We start from the raw sequence: 25,395 nt of genomic DNA on the forward strand, positions 1-25,395 counted from the left end.
GTATATCATCCTAAAACCCCTCCCCACCCCCCCACCCCCTACACTTTCTCCATTCTATCCCGGTGTGCACCTACTAATTCTACCATCCAGTCACATCTGCAACCCCCTTCTTCACACACACACACACACACACACAGATATATATATATATATATATATAAATATAATAGAGGGAAACATTCCACGTGGGAAAAATATATTTAAAAAGAAAGATGATGAGACTTACCCAACAAAAGCGCTGGCAGGTCGATAGACACACAAATAAACACAAACATACACACAAAACTCTAGCTTTCGCAACCAACGGTTGCCTCGTCAGGAAAGAGGGAAGGAGAAGGAAAGACAAAAGGATTGGGTTTTAAGGGAGAGGGTAAGGAGTCATTCCAATCCCGGGAGCGGAAAGACTTACCTTAGGGGGAAAAAAGGACAGGTTTACACTCGCACACACACACATATCCATCCACACATACACAGACACAAGCAGACATTTGTAAAGGCAAAGAGTTTGGGCAGAGATGTCAGTCGGGACGGAAATACAGAGGCAAAGATGATGTTGAAAGACAGGTGAGGTATGAGCGGCGGCAGATTGAAATTAGCGGAGATTGAGGCCTGGCGGATAGCGAGAAGAGAGGATATGCTGAAGGGCAAGTTCCCATCTCCGGAGTTCTGACAGGTTGGTGTTAGTGGGAAGTATCCAGATAACCCGGACGGTGTAACACTGTGCCAAGATGTGCTGGCCGTGCACCAAGGCATGTTTAGCCACAGGGTGATCCTCATTACCAACAAACACTGTCTGCCTGTGTCCATTCATGCGAATGGACAGTTTGTTGCTGGTCATTCCCACATAGAACGCTTCACAGTGTAGGCAGGTCAGTTGGTAAATCACGTGGGTGCTTTCACACGTGGCTCTGCCTTTGATCGTGTACACCTTCCGGGTTACAGGACTGGAATAGGTGGTGGTGGGAGGGTGCATGGGACAGGTTTTACACCGGGGGCGGTTACAGGGGTAGGAGCCAGAGGGTAGGGAAGGTGGTTTGGGGATTTCATAGGGATGAACTAAGAGGTTACGAAGGTTAGGTGGACGGCGGAAAGACACTCTTGGTGGAGTGGGGAGGATTTCATGAAGGATGGATCTCATTTCAGGGCAGGATTTGAGGAAGTCGTATCCCTGCTGGAGAGCCACATTCAGGATCTGATCCAGTCCCGGAAAGTATCCTGTCACAAGTGGGGCACTTTTGGGGTTCTTCTGTGGAAGGTTCCGGGTTTGAGGAGATGAGGAAGTGGCTCTGGTTATTTGCTTCTGTACCAGGTCGGGAGGGTAGTTACGGGATGCAAAAGCTGTTTTCAGGTTGTTGGTGTAATGGTTCAAGGATTCCGGACTGGAGCAGATTCGTTTGCCACGAAGACCAAGGCTGTAGGGAAGAGACCGTTTGATGTGGAATGGGTGGCAGCTGTCATAATGGAGGTACTGTTGCTTGTTGGTGGGTTTGATGTGGACGGACGTGTGAAGCTGGCCATTGGACAGGTGGAGGTCAACGTCAAGGAAAGTGGCATGGGATTTAGAGTAGGACCAGGTGAATCTGATGGAACCAAAGGAGTTGAGGTTGGAGAGGAAATTCTGGAGTTCTTCTTCACTGTGAGTCCAGATCATGAAAATGTCATCAATAAATCTGTACCAAACTTCGGGTTGGCAGGCCTGGGTAACCAAGAAGGCTTCCTCTAAGTGACCCATGAATAGGTTGGCGTACGAGGGGGCCATCCTGGTACCCATGGCTGTTCCCTTTAATTGTTGGTACGTCTGGCCTTCAAAAGTGAAGAAGTTGTGGGTCAGGATGAAGCTGGCTAAGGTAATGAGGAAAGAGGTTTTAGGTAGGGCGGCAGGTGATCGGCGTGAAAGGAAGTGCTCCATCGCAGCGAGGCCCTGGACATGCGGAATATTTGTGTATAAGGAAGTGGCATCAATGGTTACAAGGATGGTTTCCGGGGGTAATAGACTGGGTAGGGATTCCAGGCGTTCGAGAAAGTGGTTGGTGTCTTTGATGAAGGATGGGAGACTGCATGTAATGGGTTGAAGGTGTTGATCTACGTAGGCAGAGATGCGTTCTGTGGGGGCTTGGTAACCAGCTACAATGGGACGGCCGGGATGATTGGGTTTGTGAATTTTGGGAAGAAGGTAGAAGGTGGGGGTGCGGGGTGTTGGTGGGGTCAGGAGGTTGATGGAGTCAGGTGAAAGGTTTTGTAGGGGGCCTAAGGTTCTGAGGATTCCTTGAAGCTCCGCCTGGACATCAGGAATGGGATTACCATGGCAAACTTTGTAAGTAGTGTTGTCTGAAAGCTGACGCAGTCCCTCAGCCACATACTCCCGACGATCAAGTACCACAGTCGTGGAACCCTTGTCTGCCGGAAGAATGACGATGGATTGGTCAGCCTTCAGATCACGGATGGCCTGGGCTTCAGCAGTGGTGATGTTGGGAGTAGGATTAAGGTTTTTTAAGGATTGAGAGGCAAGGCTGGAAGTCAGAAATTCCTGGAAGGTTAGGAGAGGGTGATTTTGAGGAAGAGGAGGTGGGTCCCGCTGTGACGGAGGACGGAACTGTTCCAGGCATGGTTCAATTTGGATAGTATCTTGGGGAGTTGGATCATTGGGAGTAGGATTAGGATCATTTTTCTTCGTGGCAAAGTGATATTTCCAGCAGAGAGTACGGCTGTAGGACAGTAAATCTTTGACAAGGGCTGTTTGGTTAAATCTGGGAGTGGGGCTGAAGGTGAGGCCTTTGGATAGGACAGAGGTTTCGGATTGGGAGAGAGGTTTGGAGGAGAGGTTAACTACTGAATTGGGGTGTTGTGGTTCCAGATTGTGTTGATTGGAGTTTTGAGGTTTTGGAGGGAGTGGAGCTGGAAGTGGGAGATTGAGTAGATGGGAGAGACTGGGTTTGTGTGCAATGAGAGGAGGTTGAGGTTTGCTGGAAAGGTTGTGAAGGGTGAGTGAGTTGCCTTTCCGGAGGTGGGAAACCAGGAGATTGGATAGTTTTTTAAGGTGGAGGGTGGCATGCTGTTCTAATTTGCGGTTGGCCTGTAGGAGGATGCTCTGAACAACTGGTGTGGATGTGGGAGAGGAAAGATTGAGGACTTTTATTAGGGACAGGAGTTGATGGGTGTGTTGATTGGCTGAGTGGATGTGTAGGTGAAGGATTAGGTGGGTGAGGGCAATGGATTGTTCGGTTTGGAACTGGTATAGGGACTGATGGAAAGAAGGGTTGCAGCCAGAGATGGGAACTTTAAGTGTGAGGCCTTTGGGGGTGATGCCAAATGTCAGACAAGCCTGAGAAAATAAAATATGGGAGTGTAATCTGGCTAGGGCGAAGGCATGTTTGCGGAGGGAATGTAAATAAAACTTAATGGGGTCGTTGTGGAGGTGTTGTGAGGGTGACATGGTACTGGAAGGTGGAAAGTGGAACACGAGGCTGAAATGAAAATGAAAATAAATATAAAAATATATGGGGAGAGATAAAGGTAAAACTAGAAAGCAAATGGAGATCTGGTGTGAAAAAAGGCGAAAAAGGGTTGGTTGAGCTGGGCTATGTTGATCCTGTGGTGAACTTGTGTAGGTAGATAATGATGTGCACAAAGGTTAGGTGGTTGTGTTGCCGCCAAAACACGTTAAAGGGTGGAGAAATACGGGAAAATTTCGAAAAAACTACGTGAGGATGTATTAAAAGGGTGGTTTGGTGGTGGCAGATTATGGAAATGAAGCTAACAATTGTCCGATGAAGAAATAATGACGTTAAAACCTGTGGGAAGCGGCTAAAAATGATCGATGATGTGAGAAAAACGGAAATGGAAATAAAGCAAAAGATATTAAAACTAGCCGAAAAGGTTGTTTAATAGCTGAAAGGAACTGTTTGTGAACTGGAAACGGTGGATTTTATAGCAGCGGTAGTGTTGAAAGCGGAAAAAAAATTTTTGGTTATGGTTTGGAAGTGGGTTACGTATTATTACGTACTATTGAGTATATATCGGCGGGATAAAATTGTATACTGAATTAGGGTAAAAAAGGAGAGGGTGAATAGAAAGTAAAACTGCTGGCAAAAACAGAAGGAGGAAATAAGATGACAGAATAGACTACGAAATGTAACAGTGACAATAACAATAACAATAACAAACGTGATTGTTGGATTCAAATTAATGATATGAATATAATAGAGGGAAACATTCCACGTGGGAAAAATATATTTAAAAAGAAAGATGATGAGACTTACCCAACAAAAGCGCTGGCAGGTCGATAGACACACAAATAAACACAAACATACACACAAAACTCTAGCTTTCGCAACCAACGGTTGCCTCGTCAGGAAAGAGGGAAGGAGAAGGAAAGACAAAAGGATTGGGTTTTAAGGGAGAGGGTAAGGAGTCATTCCAATCCCGGGAGCGGAAAGACTTACCTTAGGGGGAAAAAAGGACAGGTTTACACTCGCACACACACACATATCCATCCACACATACACAGACACAAGCAGACATTTGTAAAGGCAAAGAGTTTGGGCAGAGATGTCAGTCGGGACGGAAATACAGAGGCAAAGATGATGTTGAAAGACAGGTGAGGTATGAGCGGCGGCAGATTGAAATTAGCGGAGATTGAGGCCTGGCGGATAGCGAGAAGAGAGGATATGCTGAAGGGCAAGTTCCCATCTCCGGAGTTCTGACAGGTTGGTGTTAGTGGGAAGTCGGCGATATAGTCTTGGCTTCAGTTGTCTGAGAATGATTCCACAATGCGTCTTTGTTGGTTGCAGAATTGACGTGGTTCAACGTGTTTCATTTTGGTGTTTCAAATACAGTTTCTTCAAATGTAATTTCTTCCTTTTAGTTAATACAAAAAATAATAGAAACATACTTCAAATTGTTCTTCCGACAACACCATGGTCAACACACACCAACAGTTAGCTGCCGACTTACTACAGTCAAAGATGACTCCAACGTCAAAGATGTTTTACACCACACACAATCTTCCAGTTGTAATCAGTCTCTCTGCTAATCTTCGATACATTTTCTAATAGTAATCAATATGCTTTTACTCTCAAAAACAGAAGTAAATTAACATATAATAAGACAAATTATAATAAATCCTGACAAAAATATAAGAAAACATTTAAATTCAGTATCAACAAATACGGTAAAAAAATAACGTCTCCCAGATCCATTACAGCGCGAGTGTATACCCGTCCTTTTTTTCCCCCCTAAGGTAAGTCTTTCCGCTCCCGGGACTGGAATGACTCCTTACCCTCTCCCTTAAAACCCACATCCTTTCGTCTTTCCCTCTCCTTCCCTCTTTCCTGATGAGGCAACAGTTTGTTGCGAAAGCTTGAATTTTGTGTGTATGTTTGTGTTCGTTTGTGTGTCTGTCGACCTGCCAGCACTTTCATTTCGTAAGTCACATCTACTTTGTTTATATATATATATATATATATATATATATATATATATATATATATATATATATATATATATATATATTCTTTACTTTGTTCCTTGTGACTTCTCAGCAGTTTTAGTAAGATTTTGCCTTTCCATATCATTGACTCGCTCAAATTCCAAATTGTTTCTCTCTTTTGCATCCTTTTAATCCTTTTCGTGAACTTTCACACATATTTGGGTGTGTTTTTGTGTAATTTTTCGGACATAATTCTACATTATTTACATAATTTTTTGCATTTTCCACCATCATGGATCCTTGCTCCTTCCATCTGCGTCAATACAGAAAAGTTTTCTTATCCGTAGCCAGATCCCAGTTCCACATACTGTTTCTGCGTTGTTGCTTGGGTCATGGAATCCCCTCCAGATGACCTTACTATCAAATTACGCATCTCTGTGGCTGCCACCTCTCCTTCCACAATGACCTCCACCTGTTCAGATTCTGCCAATTCTTAGCCCTCACCAACACAGTCCCACAAAACCAAATCAGCCAAGCCCAATCCTCCTTGCAGTACCTTCTCTCCATCTGCAAAATTCTCCTGCTGTGGAATCCCAAATTCCTGAAACCCATAACAAACATTGAAACTCTTGACCTGCAGGAACTTAAACACCATGCATACTGCCACCTCAAAAAGCTCTCCATCCTGCTCACTTCCTACTATGGCCTTGGAGTACCACTGTCCATCTTAACCACCACCTCAAAACCTCCAGCACGTCCCCTCATAGCTGACAAACCCTGTCTCGCAGACTTACTACATGTACCCCACCTTCCAAAATTCACTCCTGCCACCACACAGAATCCAGAACCTAAACAGACTAGCAACACAGTAGGACAATACAAGATAACTTGGACAGGATTTGTGATTGGTGTAAAGAATGGCAGCTAACTCTAAATATAGATAAATGTAAATTAATGCAGATGAATAGGAAAAAGAATCCCGTAATGTTTGAATACTCCATTAGTAGTGTGGCGCTTGACACAGTCACGTTGATTAAATATTTGGGCGTAACATTGCAGAGCGATATGAAGTGGGACAAGCATGTAATGGCACTTGTGGGGAAGGCGGATATAGTCGTCTTCGGTTCATTGGTAGAATTTTGGGAAGATGTTGTTCATCTGTGAAGGAGACCACTTATAAAACACTAATACGACTTATTCTTGAGTACTGCTTGAGCATTTGGTATCCCTATCAGATCGGATTGAGGGAGGACATAGAAGCAATTCAGAGGAGGGCAGCTAGATTTGTTACTGGTAGGTTTGATCATCATTTTCCAGTGTTACGGAAATGCTTCAGGAACTCGGGTAGGAGTCTCTGGAGGATAGGAGGCGTTCTTTTCGTGAATCGCTACTGAGGAAATTTAGAGAACCAGCATTTGAGGTTGACTGCAGTACAATTTTACTGCCGCCAACTTATATTTCGCGGAAAAACCACAAAGATAAGATAAGAGAGATTAGGGCTCGTACAGAGGCATATAGGCAGTCATTTTTTCCTCGTTCTGTTTGGGAATGGAACAGGGAGAGAAGATGCTGGTTGTGGTTGTGGTACCCTCCTCCACGCACCGTATGGTGGATTGTGGAGTATGTATGTAGATGTAGATATAGATGTAGAACACAGTAATAAGCCTTTCCTCCAGAAGCCTTAGCCCCACAGAAATATCAGTCCTTTCCAAAGGCCTCACCTTTTGTCCCACTCTCAAATTAAGTCATACTGAACTTTTAAAGACCTTGTCTCCTTCTCCCGGTCCCTACAGTGGAAACACTCCTTCACCACCAACCGTATCAATCAGACTCAACCAAAGACCAGTACGAACCTTGCCTAACTCAATTCATTCCTCCATCCAACCATCATCCAATCCCACTACCCCCAAACAACCCCTTGTTAACTTTCCAGAATTTCTTAACCTCGAACCTTGCATCATCATCATTCCCCAAATCCCTCAACATGCAAACTAACCTTACATCCAAAGAAAGAACCGCAGTCCACCATCTAAAAACTGATCCTGACCTTATAATCCTACCTGCTGACAAAGGCTCCATGACTGTTTTGAACTGCAAGGATTACCTGGCAGAAGGACTCCACCAGCTGTCAGATACTTCCACCTATAAACCTTTCCACAGTGACCCCATTCCAGTAATCCAGTCACTACTCAAATCCTTAGGCCCATCTCAAAACCTCTATTCATCGCTCTACTCATACCTAGCACTCCCTGCAGCCCTACCTTCTACATGCTTCCTCAAGTCTATAAATCCAAACACCCAGGCACCCCATTGTGGCTGGTTACTGTATACCCACCGAGAGAATCTCTGCTTTTGTAGACCAACACCTTCAAGCTATTACCCGGAACCTACCCTCCTATATAAAAGATACCATTCATTTCCTCCACCAACTCTCCACAGTTCCTGTCCCTTTACCACATGGTGCCCTGCTCGTCACTATTGATGCCACCTCCCTGTACACAAATATTCCTAATGCCCAAGGCCCTACTGTTATTGAACACTACCTTTCCCAACGCCCAACAGATTCCAAACCAACAATCTCCTTCCTAGTCACTATGACCAACTATATCCTCACTCACAATTACTTCTCCTTTGAAGGCATTACCTACAAACAAATCTGGGGTACGGCTATGGGCACCCACATGGCACCATCCTATGCCAACCTTTTCATGGGCCATGAGCCATCTAGAGGAATCCTTCCTAAACACTCAGAATTCTAAACCCCTCACCTGGTCCAGATTCATGGATTGCTGTATGGATTGAAGGTGAGGACACCCTATCCACATTCCTCCAGAACCTGATCAACTTCTCCCCCATTTGCTTCACCTGGTCCTACTCAACCCAACAAGCCACCTTCCTACATGTTGAACTCCACCTCAAAGATGGCTACATCAGTACCTCCATCCATATCAAACCTACTAACCACCAGCAATACCTCCACTTCGACAGCTGCCACCCATTCCATACCAAGAAGTCAGTTATGTACAGCCTAGCCACCCATGGTTGTCGCATCCGCGGTGACAACCAGTCCCCCTGAAAATATATTGAGGGTCTTGCTGAAGCCTTCACTGACCATAATTATCCTCCCAACCTTGTACAAAAACAAATCTGGGCCTTATCTTTCCAGTCTCCCACCACCTCCCAAAGTCGTACCGTCCGGCTACAGAGGAGCATTCCCCTCCCAGAACTGGAGCAACTGAATTGCATTCTCCGCCAGGGTTTAGAGTACCTCTTTTCGTGCCCAGAAATGAGGAATGTCCTCCCCTCTATCCTTCCAACTCCTCCCACAGTTATACTCCCCTGTCTACTGAACCTACACTCGGCCATTCTTATGCAACCCCTGCTCCCAATCCCTTACCTCATGGCTCATATCCCTGTAATAGACTTAGATGCAAGAACTGTCCCATACATCCCACCACCACCACCACCACCACCACCACCTACTCCAGTCCGGTCACAAACATCACCTATACCATCAAAGGCAGGGCTACCTGTGAAACCAGTCATGTGGTCTATGAGCTAAGCTGCAACCACTGTGCTGCATTCTTTGTAGGCATGACAACCAACAAGCTGTCTGTCCGCATGTATGGCCACCAACAAACTGTCACCAAGAGACAAGGGGACGACCCTGTTGCTAAACACGATGCCAAACATTATATCCTTCATTTCGATGACTGCTTCACATCCTGTGCCATATGGATCCTTCCCACCAACACCAGCTTTTCTGAATTGCGCAGGTGGGAACTTTCCCTGCAATACATCCTACGTTCCCATATCCTCCTGGTCTCAACCTTCATTAGTCACTGTCCTCACTCATCCAGCCCCTTCCCTGTTCCTATTCAAGCACTACACAGCCATCATTCCACCACCACACCCAGTGCTTTTATTTCTCTTCTTCTTTCTCCCCCCCCCCCTCCTCTCCCTTGCCCTCTGTCTAACCTGCAGTACATCGCTGTCCACCACCCCCACCATTCTATCCCTTCCAGTCCCCACTCCAGCCTCCTCCTAATCCCCACCCAGTCGCCACTCGTATCATGCACTGGTGCTGTTGCTCGCAGTGTGGTTTCAGTTGCCTGACATTGCAGTTGTGTGTGAGAAGTGTGAGTGAGTGAATGCATGTGCAGTCTGGCACACAGATTTAATCTGCCAGGAAGTTTCAGTGGTTCATTTGTCTTTTCAAAACTCCATGTGCCTTTTTAGGAGTTGTGCACCTCTTCAAAGTAGGTCGGTGATCCCCAGAATTTAAATAAGGAGGAATCAAAAGAAAACTAGACAGACTTTGTAACAAGCATGGTGAGGATGGTTGTTATGCAGGTGTGTGTGTGGGTGTGGGTGGGTGGGTGGTTTATTGTTGATGAAGGCCTTACTGGCTGAAAGCTTTATTTGTGACAGTCTTTTTGTGGTGCCTATCTGTGACCCAGCATCTCCACTTTATGGTGAGTAGCAACTTTCCTTTTCATAATACTGTTACATTCCTATTTATTCTCAGAGATAACTGTGCCATAGCACTTAGCAGTGCAAGGAGTTTGGGGTGTGGTTGAAATAAAAAATTGTTAGCATCAAATATACATAGATGTGCAGCATGCAAGATGGGCAGTTCATCGATCAGGTTATTGGAAGAAGACTCTGAGATCAAAACACTGTGAGAGATGGTGCCAATCATTGTCGTCTTACCAGTGAGTAACTGTTGGAACCGTCTAACTTGTACAGCTACCTATTTGTAACACTTTGTAGGGATATAGCTACATAAATATTGTCAGATCTTGATAAGATTTCAAAGTGGTGCAGAGATTAGCAACTTGCTTTAAATGATCGGAAATGTAAAATTGTGCACTCTCCAAAATAAAAAAAACGTAGTATCCTATGACTATAATATCCAACTCATACCAGTACCTGGGTGTAACACTTTGCAGAGATACGAAATTGAATGATTACACAGGTTCATTAGTGGGTAAAGCAGGTGGTAGACTTCAGTTTATTGATAGAGAATACAAGGGAAGTGCAATCAGTCTACAAAGAAGATAGCTTACAAATCACTCATGTGACTGGTTATAGATCAGTGCTCAAGTGTGTGGGACCCATACCAAATATGTTTACCAGGGGATATTGAACATATACATAGAAGGGTAGCATGAATGGGCACAAGTTTGTTTAATCCATGGAAGATAGTCACAGAGATACTGAAGGAACTGAACTGGAAGACTCTTGAAGATAGATGTAAACTATCCTGAACAAGTGTATTAACAAAGCTTCAAGAACCGGCTTTAAATGATCTAGGGAGATGTTACGATGCCTTATGTATCGCTCGCATATGGATCGTGAGGATAAGATTAGAATAATTACTGTATGCACAGAGGCATTCAAACAATCGTTCTTCCTTCATTCCGTACGTTGATGGCAAGGTAAGAACCCTAATAACTGGTATAATGGGATGTACCTTCTACCATGCACTTAAAGGTGGTTTGCGAAGTGTAGATGTAGATTGTTCCTAATAATCTGTAGCTGCAGGCTGCAATTGTGACAACTGGATGCTTTCATGGCACAGGGAATAGAGATTTTCATTATTCTTCAAAGTAGTGATGCTTCTTATAAAGTTGCAAATAATTTTATTGCACAATGGAGAACTGTTTTTCTACTGTAACTATCGGTGTGGTCAAGTAAGTATCAACCAGTCTCTCACTTTTTCATATTAAGCAGTCTTCCTAGAAGCAGTGGCTGTCCTGTTATTGCTACTTTGTTAAACCAAGCTCGAGTAGACTGTAACAATACAGCTACAGTGAATTACTAATGCTATTTCTTCCTGCAGCTTCGCTTTGTTAATGTATATTTTGACTTGTATTTTGTTGTTGAAGATTTTCATTTTAATATATCCATATATGCTTTATATCTAAAAACAAAGATGATGGGACTTAACAAACAAAAGCACTGGCAGGTCGATAGACACACGAACAAACACAAACATACACACAAAATTCAAGCTTTCGCAACAAACGGTTGCTTCATCAGGAAAGAGAGGGAAGACGAAAGGATGTGGGTTTTAAGGGAGAGGATAAGGAGTCATTCCAATCCCGGGAGCGGAAAGACTTACCTTAGGGGGAAAAAAGGACAGGTATACGCGTGCGCGCACACTCACACACGCATATCCATCCGCACATACACAGACACAAGCAGACATTTGTAAAGGCAAAGAGTTTGGGCAGAGATGTCAGTCGAGGCGGAAGTAAAGAGGCAAAGATGTTGTTGAAAGACAGGTGAGGTATGAGTGGCGGCAACTTGAAATTAGCGGAGGTTGAGGCCTGGCGGATAACGAGAAGAGAGGATATACTGAAGGGCAAGTTCCCATCTCCGGAGTTTTGACAGGTTGGTGTTAGTGGGAAGCATCCAGATAACCCGGACAGTGTAACACTGTGCCAAGATGTGCTGGCCATGCACCAAGGCATGTGTCTTGGGGAGTTGGATCATTAGGAGTAGGATTAGGATCATTTTTCTCCGCATCCCTACCTTCTTCCTAAAACTCACAAACCCAATCATCCCGGCCGCCCCATTGTAGCTGGTTACCAAGCCCCCACAGAACGTATCTCTGCCTACGTAGATCAACACCTTCAACCCATTACATGCAGTCTCCCATCCTTCATCAAAGACCCCCCCAGGGGGTCCACAACTCTTTTGTGGATACGTGTGTGGCGAGCACGGGGCCCCGAGCCATTGCAGCCTTCTTTCTCTCCCGGGCTGCCTTTCCTTTCCCTTCCCCTCCTTTCCCCTCCATACCCCTTTCCCCTCGCCCTCTCCTCTCCCTCTATTGGTGTCCTTGCTTATGTTGGCCCCCGCTATCCTCCTGGTTCTGTTGGTTTTACACTCCGGCTTTGTTGCGTAATCATCTCCTCCTTTTGGCATTCCTTGGTCCCCCTCTGGGGTTTGACCTCCATTCCAAAATTTCTCTTCCGTAGTGTGAGCCATTTGGGGAAGAGCACCTTACCTAGTGTCTCCGACGTGTGCCCTTCTAGTACATTCCACCTTTTCTTTTACGTCGTTGTCTGATACTAGGGTGCATAGCCAGCACGGTAGCCAGCCCGTGTGGTGGGGTCGCTATGTACCCTTTTGGTTGAGCCCCCTGACCACACAGGGATCACACTTCTGATACCTGAGCTGTGACCTCCTCATGCATGCCTTGGAGTGGTTGCTCGTCATCCTGGAGCATCGGAACTCCCGGCAATGGCCGCCGTGCCAGACGGCCCTTGCTGTGGCTGGGTGGCGCCCGTGAGGAGAGCCCCTGATCGGAGTGGGTGGTATCAGGGCGGACGCTATGCAGATGAAACGCATACGGGTCCAAACCTCTGGCCGCTCTTCTGCGGCCATCTCTCTGCGTGGTACTGATTCCTCAAGTGCTGCTTCTCTTGCTCCTTCGGCCTTCCCTTCCGTGGCTACCCCCTGGGAGGAGGGTCAGGCCCGTCGTCTAGGGGCAAAACCTTTCCCCCGTTATTTAGTTTGCACTAGGACTGATGGAGATACTTTCACCAGTGTCAAACCTTTATTCTTTGTGGAACACATTGAAGACAAGTTCGGCGAAGTGGACTCCCTGAGCAAGATGCGGTCGGGTTCGTTGCTGATAAAAACTGCTTCGGCTGCCCAATCTGCGGCCCTTCGTGCCTGTACCCACCTTGGCACAATTCCCGTGTCCATTACCCCTCACCAGTCTCTAAATATGGTACAAGGTGTGATTTTTCACAGAGACCTCATCCTTCAAACTGATGAGGAACTTCGGGACAATCTCGGACGGCGGGGTGTTCACTTCGTCCGGCGTGTTCAGAAGGGTCCTAAGGATAATCGTATTGATACTGGTGCCTTTATCCTGGCCTTTGAAGGGGATACCCTTCCTGAGAAAGTTAAGATTATGGTCTATCGCTGTGATGTGAAGCCGTACATCCCACCTCCTATGCGGTGTTTTAAGTGCTTGCGTTTTGGCCACATGTCTTCTCGCTGTTCCCAGGACCCCCTCTGTGGCGACTGTGGACGTCCACTCCATGAGGGGAGTCCCTGTGTTCCCCCTCCTGTATGTGTAAATTGTCATGGTAGTCATTCTCCACGTTCAGCAGGTTGCCCAGTCTATAAGAAAGAAAAAAAGATACAGGAGTATAAGTCCCTTGATCGTTTAAGCTACACAGAGGCCCGTAAGAAATATGCACGATTGCACCCTGTGTCCATGCAATCTAGTTACGCCTTGGTTACATCTTCATCCCTTCCTCCCCCTTCCTTACCCCCATCCCGGACCCCTCTCCTTCCCCCCTCCCCTGCGGCTCCCACCCCCTCTCCTCTGGGCGCTGCTCCCCCTCCCCAGCCGGAGAAGTGTCCCACTCCTTCGGCGTCTGCCGGTCAAGGGCGCCTCTCCCGGGATGCCCCTTCCCGGCACCTTCCAGGTCAGAGGTCTGCTGCAGCGCGGCGACCGCGAGAGCCGCGGTCTATCGGCCCCCAGGTCGCCCGGTCTCTTTCTGTTCCTGATCTTGCTGCAGCTGGCTCCATTATGCCACACAGCCCTCCTCGATCTCAGCCTGAAAAGAAGAAGAAACATAAGTCCCGGGACAAAGAGCCTCTGGTACCACCGGAGGTCCCTTCCCCGACTTCGCAACCGGATTCTGACCTGTCTTTTATGGACGTCGCCCCCTCCTTGTCGGTGACGGGTGGGGACCCGGCGGTATGACTGGATTCAGCGTGTTCAGCCCTCATTTAAACCATCGTTCTGTGGTTCTCCAATGGAATTGTAATGGCTATTATCGTCACCTTCCGGAATTGAAATCCCTTCTCTCGTCCTACTCAGCAGCTTGTGTGGTTCTCCAGGAATCTCATTTTACTGATGCTCACTCACCGACCCTCCGTGGGTTCCGTGTTTTCTGTCGAAATCGGGTCGGACCCTTGCAGGCTTCTGGTGGCGTTTGTACGTTGGTCCGTACAGACATTGCTAGCACGTGGATTCCTCTCCAAACTACATTGGAAGCGGTTGCTGTTAGGGTCCACTTAGACTCTGCAGTCACAGTATGCAATCTTTATCTCCCTCCTGACAGGACTTTCACACCTGCTGCCTTAACCACCCTTCTTCAGCAACTTCCTCCTCCCTTCCTCCTCCTTGGGGATTTTAATGCTCATCATCCTTTGTGGGGCAGTGCCTTTCCATCTAGACGAGGTCTTCTTATCGACCAATTTATTGCAGACCACGACCTGTGCCTTCTTAATGATGGCTCCCCTACTCATTTCAGTGCTGGTCCTGGTACCTTTTCTGCCATTGATCTTTCTCTTTCTTCTCCCTCTCTCCTCCCTTCATTACACTGGTCGCCACACGACGACCTTTGTGATAGTGACCATTTCCCGTTGATTATCACGCTCCCTTCCCGCTCCCCGATGGATAGGTTACCTCGTTGGTCTTTCCACCGCGCCGATTGGCCTCTATACACTGCACAGGTCGAGTTTTCTCCCTCTTTGTCGGGTTGTATTGATGACGTCCTACGTGACGTGTCTGACGCGATTGTTCGCGCGGCTACCCTTGCTGTCCCGCGCTCATCTGGCCAATTTCGTCGTCGGCCAGTCCCGTGGTGGAGTACGGCCATTGCCATTGCCATCCGTGATCGCCGTCGAGCTTTGCAACACTTCAAGAGGCACCCATCTGTAGCCAGCCTTTCTACCTTTAAGCGCCTTCGCGCTAAAGCCCGTTATTTAATCAAACAGAGCAAGCGGATATGTTGGGAACGATTCGTTTCTTCCCTTGGTTCCACTGTCCCTCTGTCGCGGGTATGGGCTACACTTCGCTCTCTCCAAGGTTGCCATCGGCAGTCCACCCTCCCAGGCCTCCACCTCCCAGATGGCATTTGTACGGACCCATTAGTTCTCGCAGAACATCTTGCGACCCATTTTGCCATGGCATCGGCGTCGGCCTCCTATCCAGCTGCTTTCCTTCATCAAAAACAGCAGGCTGAAGCTGTCGCCTTATGTTTCACCACTTGTGCGTCAGAATCTTACAACGAACCTTTCACTGAATGGGAATTTCTTTCTGCTCTATCTTCTTCTCATGATACGGCCCCTGGCCCCGATTCCATTCATAACCAGCTGCTTCAACATCTCAGTGCTCCACAACGGCACCATCTTCTTCGGGTGTTTAACCGTATCTGGCTCCAGGGTGACTTCCCTTCTCAGTGGAGGGATAGCATTGTGGTTCCTGTCCTTAAGCCTGGTCAGAACCCCCTATCTGTTGACAGCTATCGGCCAATTAGTTTGACCAATGTTGGCTGTAAGTTACTTGAACGGCTGGTAGCCCGTCGGCTCACTTGGGTCCTCGAATCTCGGGATCTATTGTCCCCATACCAGTGTGGCTTTAGAGAGGGACGATCTCCAATCGATCATTTACTTCGCTTGGAATCTGCAGTTCGGCAGGCTTTTTCCCAGCGCCGCCATTTGGTTGCAGTGTTTTTTGACCTTCGCAAGGCCTATGACACGGCCTGGCGCCATCACATCTTACTAACCCTTCATCAGTGGGGTCTTCGGGGCCCACTCCCGATTTTTATCCGCCAGTTCCTGATCCATCGGTCATTCAGAGTTAGAGTTGGTACTGCTTTTAGTTCTCCACGGACCCAGGAGACGGGCATCCCACAGGGTTCTGTCTTGAGTGTCCTTCTTTTCCTCATTGCTATCGATGGACTTGTGGCCTCTGTCGGTCCCTTGGTCGCTCCTGCCCTGTATGTGGATGATTTCTGCATTTGGGTTAGTTCCTCCTCGATGGCATCTGCAGAACGGCAGCTCCAGGTGGCTATACGGCGTGCCTCTGCATGGACCCACTCACACGGGTTTCAATTCTCTCCTTTAAAATCGCGGGTGGTCCACTTCTGTCGCCGTACTACGGTCCACCCTGATCCAGAGCTCTATCTTGCTGCACAACAATTGCCTGTGGTTCCACAGTTTCGTTTCCTGGGTCTTCTTTTTGACAACAAGCTCACTTGGCTGCCCCATATCAGACTCCTGAAGGTAGGATGTTTCCGTAAACTCAATGTCCTTCGCTTCCTTGCCCACTCCTCTTGGGGTGCGGACCGTTCCCTCCTCCTCCGTCTTTATCGTGCTCTAGTTCTGTCACGTTTGGACTATGGTTGTCAAGTTTATGGTTCAGCTGCTCCTTCCACGCTGCACGTGCTGGATCCGGTCCACCATCGTGGTATCCGTTTGGCCACCGGTGCCTTCCCTACTAGCCCTGTTGATAGTCTCCTGGTTGAAGCTGGGATCCCCCCCCTTTCTGTTCGGCGGTCCCAGCTTCTGGTGTCTTATGCCCTTACTATCCGTTCTTCTCCCGCTCATCCTTCCTATTCTATCCTATTTCCAGACCATGGACGTCGCCCGCCTGACTCCCGCCCTCGGGCGGGTTTACCGGTTGGGCTGCGCCTTGCGTCTCTTACCCGTGATTTCCGGCTTCCTTCTTTGTCCTGTCTTCCTCGCTCCCTCCCCTCCACCCCTCCTTGGTTAGTTCCTCGGCCTCGAATTCAGATGGATCTCCGCCGCGGTCCGAAAGATTCCATCTCCCCGGTGGTGTTCCGTTCCTTTTTCCGCCAAATTTTATGGGAGTTTCGGGATGCTGTTGTTTTTTACACTGATGGCTCTAAATCTGCTGATCATGTTGGGTATGCCTTCACGTCCTTTGTTGGAACGGAAAATCATCTGCTGCCACCCTCATGTGGGGTGTTTACCGCGGAATTGATGGCCATATCCCGGGCCCTTACCTTTATTAAACAATCCCAACACAACCGCGTTTTGTTATGTACGGACTCGATGAGTGGCCTTCTTGCTATTGACCGGTGTTTTCGCGCCATCCCTTGGTCTCTGCCATCCATGACCATCTCGCTGATCTTCACCGTGCTGCTTGTTCCATTGACTTCCTATGGGTCCCGGGCCATGTGGGTATCCCGGGTAATGAGCTCGCTGATCGTTTGGCTGGGGGAGCAGTTACTTACCCCCCGTTTTCTGTAACCCCTCCTGCAGCGGATTTACGGCTTCACATCAAATCCCACTTTGCACAGTCATGGGCCAGTTCTTGGGAGGCTACTCCCCTGTCTAATAAACTTCGTGCCATTAAGGTGAATCCAGGCCCATGGCGTTCTTCCTTTCGCCTCTCCCGCAAGGACTCGACCACACTGTGTCGTCTCCGCATTGGCCATACCAGGCTGACCCATGGTTTCCTTTTGCGTGATGAGCCACCCCCGCTATGTGGTTGTGGAGCCTTCCAGTCAGTGGCCCACATTTTGGTTGAATGCCCCCTTCTTTTGGCTCTGCGTGCGAAGTACAGACTCCCCCACACTTTACCTTTGATGTTGGCTGACGATTCCCGGATGGTCTCTCTGGTTCTAGGTTTCCTCCGGGAGAGTGGTTTTTATTCTCAGTTTTAAAGTTTTTAATCTCCCTCTGGTGTTGGGGCAGGGCGGTGAGTGTTTGGGTGTCTCCCACTGTAGGCGGTGTTCAGAGATTCCCGATTCACCTCCCTGCCTGGAATCCTCTTTTCTTTCCCTTTTACTCTGTTTTTACCCCTTCTTTTTAAGGCTTGGTTAGTTTTTCTATTCCCATCCGTACTTTCTGCATTATAGCGGTTGTCCCTTTTAAGTCACAGGTGGTCTTGCCTATGCTGCTTCAGCATAGTGTTGGGTTCGTTCTCTTGCCAACTTCCCTCGTTTGTTTTTACTAATGACAACGTGACTGCCCTTTTACGTTTCCCCTTTTTCCGTTTTATTGTTCTGCCTTTTCTGAGATGTCCCGTTAGCAGCATGGAGTCTATTTGAAACAAGGGACTGATGACCTCGCTGTTTGGTCCCTTTCACCTCAAACAACCAACCAACCAACCATTCATCAAAGACACCAACCACTTTCTCGAACGCCTGGAATCCTTACCCAGTCTGTTACCCTCGGAAATCATCCTTGTAACCATTGATGCCACTTCCTTATACACAAATATTCCGCAAGTCCAGGGCCTCGCTGCGATGGAGCACTTCCTTTCACGCCGATCACCTGCCACCCTACCTAAAACCTCTTTCCTCATTACCTTAGCCAGCTTCATCCTGACGCACAACTTCTTCACTTTTGAAGGCCAGACATACCAACAATTAAAGGGAACAGCCATGGGTACCAGGATGGCCTCCTCGTATGCCAACCTATTCATGGGTCGCTTAGAGTAAGCCTTCTTGGTTACCCAGGCCTGCCAACCCAAAGTTTGGTACAGATTTATTGATGACATTTTCATGATCTGGACTCACAGTGAAGAAGAACTCCAGAATTTCCTCTCCAACCTCAACTCTTTTGGTTCCATCAGATTCACCTGGTCCTACTCCAAATCCCATGCCACTTTCCTTGATGTTGACCTTCACCTGTCCAATGGCCAGCTTCACACGTCCGTCCACATCAAACCCACCAACAAGCAACAGTACCTCCATTATGACAGCTGCCACCCATTCCACATCAAACAGTCCCTTCCCTACAGCCTAGGTCTTCGTGGCAAACGAATCTGCTCCAGTCCGGAATCCCTGAACCATTACACCAACAACCTGAAAACAGCTTTCGCATCCCGCAACTACCCTCCCGACCTGGTACAGAAGCAAATAACCAGAGCCACTTCCTCATCTCCTCAAACCCAAAACCTCCCACAGAAGAACCCCAAAAGTGCCCCACTTGTGACAGGATACTTTCCAGGACTGGATCAGACTCTGAATGTGGCTCTCCAGCAGGGATACTACTTCCTCAAATCCTGCCCTGAAATGAGATCCATCCTTCATGAAATCCTCCCCACTCCACCAAGAGTGTCTTTCCGCCGTCCACCTAACCTTCGTAACCTCTTAGTTCATCCCTATGAAATCCCCAAACTACCTTCCCTACCCTCTGGCTCCCACCCTTGTCACCACCCCCGGTGTAAAACCTGTCCCATGCACCCTCCCGCCACCACCTACTCCAGTCCTGTAACCCGGAAGGTGTACACGATCAAAGGCAGAGCCACGTGTGAAAGCACCCACGTGATTTACCAACTGACCTGCCTACACTGTGAAGCTTTCTATGTGGGAATGACCAGCAACAAACGGTCCATTCGCATGAATGGACACAGGTAGACAGTGTTTGTTGGTAATGAGGATCACCCTGTGGCTACACATGCCTTGGTGCACAGCCAGCACATCTTGGCACAGTGTTACACTGTCCGGGTTATCTGGATACTACTGGGTAGGTTAAAAATCTGCTCACCAAGTGGCAGCAGAACATACACATAAAAGAAGTTTATACTTGTGCAAGCTTTTGGAGCCAGTGGCGGCTCCTTCTGGCAGAAGGTGGAGGAAGAGGATGTAGGAAAAGACTGGAGAGGTTTGTGACGTGCCGGGCTGTATCCTTGTATTAGTGCCACTTAACGTTCACGTCACAACCGGATGTATTGAAACATTTCCTCACCCAGTAGATAGTGCACAGTGTTCCTGACCTACCTTGCTTTGCTTATTCAATATTGTCTTCCCGGTAGCTGCGTCCGTCTCACCTAAATCACACTGAAATTAAGAAGCCAGGATCCTAGATTAAGTTTTCCAAAATCAAAAGTCAAGACCGTATTCATTGTTGAACATTTATGGCAACCACAGTGCGATTTATTTGTTATCACTCACACACAATATTCATATGACAGACTTGCCGCACTTTCGCTCCATGAGAATCTGACCGAGTACTAACTGAGAACTGCACCAGCTCAGGCCTTATATAGACGAGTGCTTGAATGTTTGACTATTTCTGTTAATATATTATAGTTTATAATTTCCCAGGGTTAAAATGATCCTTTCCAATTGGTTTTGAAGTTAACTATTGGGTTTTATTACTTAAATAACATGAGTGAGCTGTATCAATTTAAATACGCAGAACTAACTTACGCATCCGCAGTGGGAATTCCCGACTTATAACCATGGCCACCCTCTTGAACAATAATGTTTATTTATTCAAATTTACTTAATTCTTATTTAATGCACTTACAAAGTTGAGACTAGTCATTTTACGTAGAAAAATAAAGGTAGCAAAAGTATCAAAACAGATCTCAGAATTATTTAGTAGTTTGGTCACAATAGGCACTGAAAATCATACAGGCTACAGATTTCAAGTCTTAATATCAATTTAACTAATAGATTTTAGGTTAATTTAAACACTTTGCTGGAATCAGTAAAATTTAGGCTTTCTTTTGAATGCAGTCTTACAGCTGAATTCGATCTATTAGCTCACTCGAATTTTACTTAATATGTATTGCACAATGTACGTCATTGTTCATAACTTTTAATAGGATGCATTTCCAATAAAACTAATTAGCTCATTACTTTCAGAATAGACATTAGAATGTACTGAAATAATATTTTACTAGGGGAATTTTATTTAAACTATTTCTGAATTCTGTACTATGAGGCTGAAGGCCACAGAATCTGTAGTCTGAATCTGAGTAGTGAAAATGAAGGGAAAAAAAAATTAAAGTTCATTGCTTAACTAAGTTACTGAAGGAGTGTGAAACGAAAACAGGATAGCAGTGGGCAACCCTGCTTCGTTACAGGTTTAGGAAAAGAGGTACATTTCAGAAAAGTCATCCAGAACCACAGATGAGGGGAGACTTACCAGACGGGATGAGAAGGAAAGACATTGTTAGGATTGCACCAGATGAGATTTGAAAACCTGAGAGCTTAAAGGGTATAGACGGGGTATTATGCGAGACAGATTACTGCTTAAACATTATGCATGGGATAATAAGAGTGAAAAGCTAAGTGCATTGTATGTAGCAGAGGTGGAAGGGGGGCAGCAAAAAGTAGAAAAGTTAGGAAATGAAAGATGCACAGTACTAAAACAGGATAAAGAAAGTAGTGGTTACTGTGGAAAAAAAGCTGAGACTCAGAAATTAACGTAATGTAAGGCCAGCTGGACGGCGAGAACCGAGGACATGTTGTAATGCTAGTTCCCACCTGCAGTGTTCTGAGAAACTGGTGTCTAGGAGAAGAATCCAGATGGCGCGTCTGGTGTGACAGGCACTGAGGTAATGACTGCCATGTTGTAGAGGATGCTGTGCAACAGGATATCACATGTTGCCAGGATACACCCTCTGTCTAAATTTGGTGATAGTCATGCCGATGTAAAAAGTCGAACAGCGATTACATAACAGCTGGTATGATGTGTCGTTTCACAGGTGGCTCTCCCATTGATAGTGTATGTTACGCCAGTTACAGGGCCGGTATAGGTGATGGTAGGGCGGTGTGTAGGGCAAGTCTTGCTGTGGGGTGGTCACAGGGGTAGGAGCCAGGGATAGAGAGGTGGGTGCAGAAGGAGCATAGGGTCTGACAAGAATACTGCAGAAATTGGGAGGGCGACAGAAAGCTATCCTAGGTGTGGTGGGCAAACTATCTGACAAAATGATCTCATATCCAGGCACGAGTTTGGGAAGTAATGGCCTTGTTGAAGTAGCTGATTAATACATTCAAGACCAGCAAATGGAATGTATTAATCGTCTACTTTGAGAAGGCTTCCTAAAATCGTGCATGCTCTAAAACACGACTGTCATGGTGCTGAGTGACCTGTCAGTTGTCTGTACAATACTTCCAACATTTCTTCCAAACACTGGATTTCTGCTCTGATTGTAGGATTGTAATGCTCTTGTAAGTAAGTAATTTCCATTTTTATGTACTGTATTATTTTATCTTTTCTTTTAATTATGTAAATGACAAGAAATTAAAAAAAGTTGCATTGGCTTTACAGGACTGTTGTTGAAGAATTTCGAAAGCAGTTTTTCCCCAATAGATACCCAGCATTTGATGGGAGAAAGAACTTAGTTGCTTCAAGCTATCTTCCACATCTTCCGCCAGGTGAAGAAGTAAGTGCTAGTTTTGTTTGCTGTTACTGCATTGCTCTGATTTTCTGTTTAAATTGGGGGAAAAAAAATTCTTAAAACTATTTAAAGTCTGATGATGTAATACAGCTGTGTTAGAGGAAAGCAAAATAAATTGTCATAATTTTGGTGGGTCATTTCATGCCTGCTACTTGAGATTTTATTCAGATTTGTATGTAGCTGCCTATACTTGTTGCTGTGAAGTCCACAAGTTTATAGTACACATTATGCATTACTTAGCAGTCATTAGACCCTAAGTCAAAATTTGGCAACTAGAATGCAAAAGTTTCTCTCTTTCAAGTTGATCTGTTTCATTGAATAGTTGAGCTACATTCCAGAGAGTTTGTACACTAGTTAAGCAGTTCAGAAAGTAATAAAACTGTCATTAGTTTTGACGTAGTATTTAGTGCACCAGTATCATTCAAAGACATCAAATTTCATTGTAAGAAAAAAGTTTAGAAAGGGCAGGTATTTCCAGAAGTAATTGTCATAGAACACTCTGCTTTTGGGTGTTTCTTCTCTATTAGTTCCTCTGTGGGATTTATGAAATTTATCTTTCCAGGATGTGCAATTCTTGTTCCAGAAAATTTTTCCCTGATATTTAGCCATCTTTGATCCCACATAAAGCACATTTCTGCCAATGTTGAGTAAACATTGAGTAGAAACTGCACTTCCGGAAAGCTGGAATTTCTCAGGTTGCCAAAAGTCAGCTCCCATCTGACATACATTGACTTTTTTTAAGTCAAGTAAAGAATTGAAATTACTGAATGAGGTTTCAGCCAAACAAAAAGCACTTTGCTAGCACTCAGACGTGCAGCTTGTGATAAAATGACCGTTTTTTCTTAATTGTTAAGCATCACTGCTCCTAAAACATAAAATTCTACATAGTTGCTACTCACCAAATAGCGGAGATGCAGAGTCACAGATATGCATCCCCCTGTGGGTCCGGGGATTGAAATAGGCACGAGGTATTCCTGCCTGTCGTACAAGGTGACTAACAGGAGTTTCATACGTTTCGGCCTTTGTGATGGTCCCCTGTAGGGTTTGACCTCCATTCTTCAAAATTTTCCCGAAGAGTCAGCCAATTGGGGAAGGGTGCCTTACAAGGTGCACTGTGTCCATCGTGCATTGAGCCCACTTTCTCGTTGTCCCATTGCAGTCCTGCCCAGCCTCCATCTCTTGGGTGAGAACACCTTCCCGGTCGTGTTTTCCACCATGCACTATGCAGTGTCGATTTCTGTGTCGACGATGACCGTGGACTTCTTTGCATCTGATATCCAGCGCAGTAGCCAGTCCGTTGTGGTGGGGCCACCATGTACCCTGTTGGTTGTAGCCCCCTGACCACACAGGGATCGCTCTGCTGATGCCTGTGCCGTTAACTCCCCACATACGCTAAGGGGTAGATGCCCATCCCCCTGGGGCATCAGTAATCCTGGCAATGACCATCCTGCCAGGTGGCCTTTGCTGCGGTTGAGTGGCGCCTGTGGGGAGGGCTTCTGGTCAGAGTGGGTGAATGAAGGATAGTCCATCATTTCTTGCTGCTGGTGAAACACCAGCTGTCTCTAAGCGATCATGAGCTCAATGCAACGCACAGAAGTACAACCCCAAATCGTTCCCCTCGCTGGCCATATCATGGGAGGAACATCAGGCCAAGGATGGCAGCGGATCTTATTTGCCCCGGTACCTTGTATGTTCGAGAGCTGATGGGGAATCTTTCATGATGATAAAGACTCAGTTTTTTGTTGATCATTTAGAGGACAAGTTCGGGGAGGTGGAGGGCTTGTCCAAAATGAGATCTGGATCAGTCTTCATCAAAACAGCATCCTCTGCCCAGTCACAGGAGTTACTCACTTGTTACAAGCTGGGGGATGTTTCTGTAACCATGAGGCCCCATAATAGCCTAAATATGGTCCAGGGTGTCGTATTTCACAGAGACCTTCTTTTGCAGTCCGACGATGAGCTGCATGCCAGTTTAGAGTGGGGAAGTGTTCATTTTGTTCGGCGTGTCCATCGGGGTCCGAAGGATAATCAGGTTGCCACCAGTGCCTTCATCTTGTCGTTGGAGGGCGATAAATTGCTGGAGAAGGTCAATGTGGTGGTCTACCGGTGTGATGTAGAGCCCTATATCCCTCCCCCGATGCAGTGCTTTAAGTGCTGGAAGTTCGGCCATATGTCTTCCTGCTGTACTTCCAGTGTCACATGCCGAGATTGCGGATGCCCATCACATCTCAATACTCCATGTGCCCCACCTCCCATCGAGTACACCATTTGCCTTGTTCGCCTGACTGCAAGATTCTGCAGAAAGAAAGGAAAATCATGGGGTGCAAGACCCTGAACTGACTGACCTACACTGAGGCTAAGAGAAAATTTTAATGCCTGCATCCTGTGCGTATGACATTGTCTCAAACTGCTGCTACAACAGTTCCGACACAATCAGCTCTGCCAACCGAGGTCACCTCTCAGATCCGGAAGACTACACCTGCCCCATTCATGGTGGGGGGCATTTCCTTCCATGTTGCTTCCGCACCACCTACTTCAGGATCACCCCCCACCCCTAACGATCGGGGACGTCCCTCCCCCCTTCTAAGCCGGAGAACCGTAAGTCTTCTTTGGCTTCTCTTGCTAGGAAGGGGTCCCTTGTGTCGCTCCCTTCCCAGGTTTCCACCAGTGGGAAAGATGTCACCCACCAGTGGCTGAAGAGCCCAAAAGCAGCTGGTCGTAGGGCTTCATGCTCATCCTCAGTCCCGGAGACTGAGCCAGTGAAGGCTTCCTAGGCAGGGAAACCCAAGGAGCAGCGAGAGAAGTCAAAAAAGAAAACCCCTGACAGCAAGGAAATTGCAGTGGCTCCCACACCACTGCTACCTACAAGCTCTGCGGCTGAGGATGAGGTGATATATATATTATATTCATATATATATATATTCATATATATATTATATTCATTATACACACACACACACACACACACACACACACACACACACACACACACACACACACACACTGCTCAAGCAATAAGTCTGTGGCTGCAGATGACCCT

The 25,395-nt window shown here is 46.7% G+C and overlaps 1 protein-coding gene across 2 annotated transcripts in view; it reads left to right on the forward strand.

Annotated features, from left to right (window-relative positions):
• The window catches only part of LOC126100165 (protein argonaute-2-like), a 288,991-nt gene that overhangs the window by 114,325 nt on the left and 149,271 nt on the right, over positions 1-25,395 (forward strand). For both annotated transcript variants that reach the window (XM_049910711.1, XM_049910712.1), the window contains exon 7: positions 22,226-22,340. In XM_049910711.1, coding sequence (XP_049766668.1) covers positions 22,226-22,340 — 115 coding nt within the window. The remainder of the gene's footprint in view (positions 1-22,225; positions 22,341-25,395) is intronic.

This window comes from Schistocerca cancellata, chromosome 9 (genome assembly GCF_023864275.1).
Source record: "Schistocerca cancellata isolate TAMUIC-IGC-003103 chromosome 9, iqSchCanc2.1, whole genome shotgun sequence".
Lineage (NCBI taxonomy): Eukaryota > Metazoa > Arthropoda > Insecta > Orthoptera > Acrididae > Schistocerca > Schistocerca cancellata.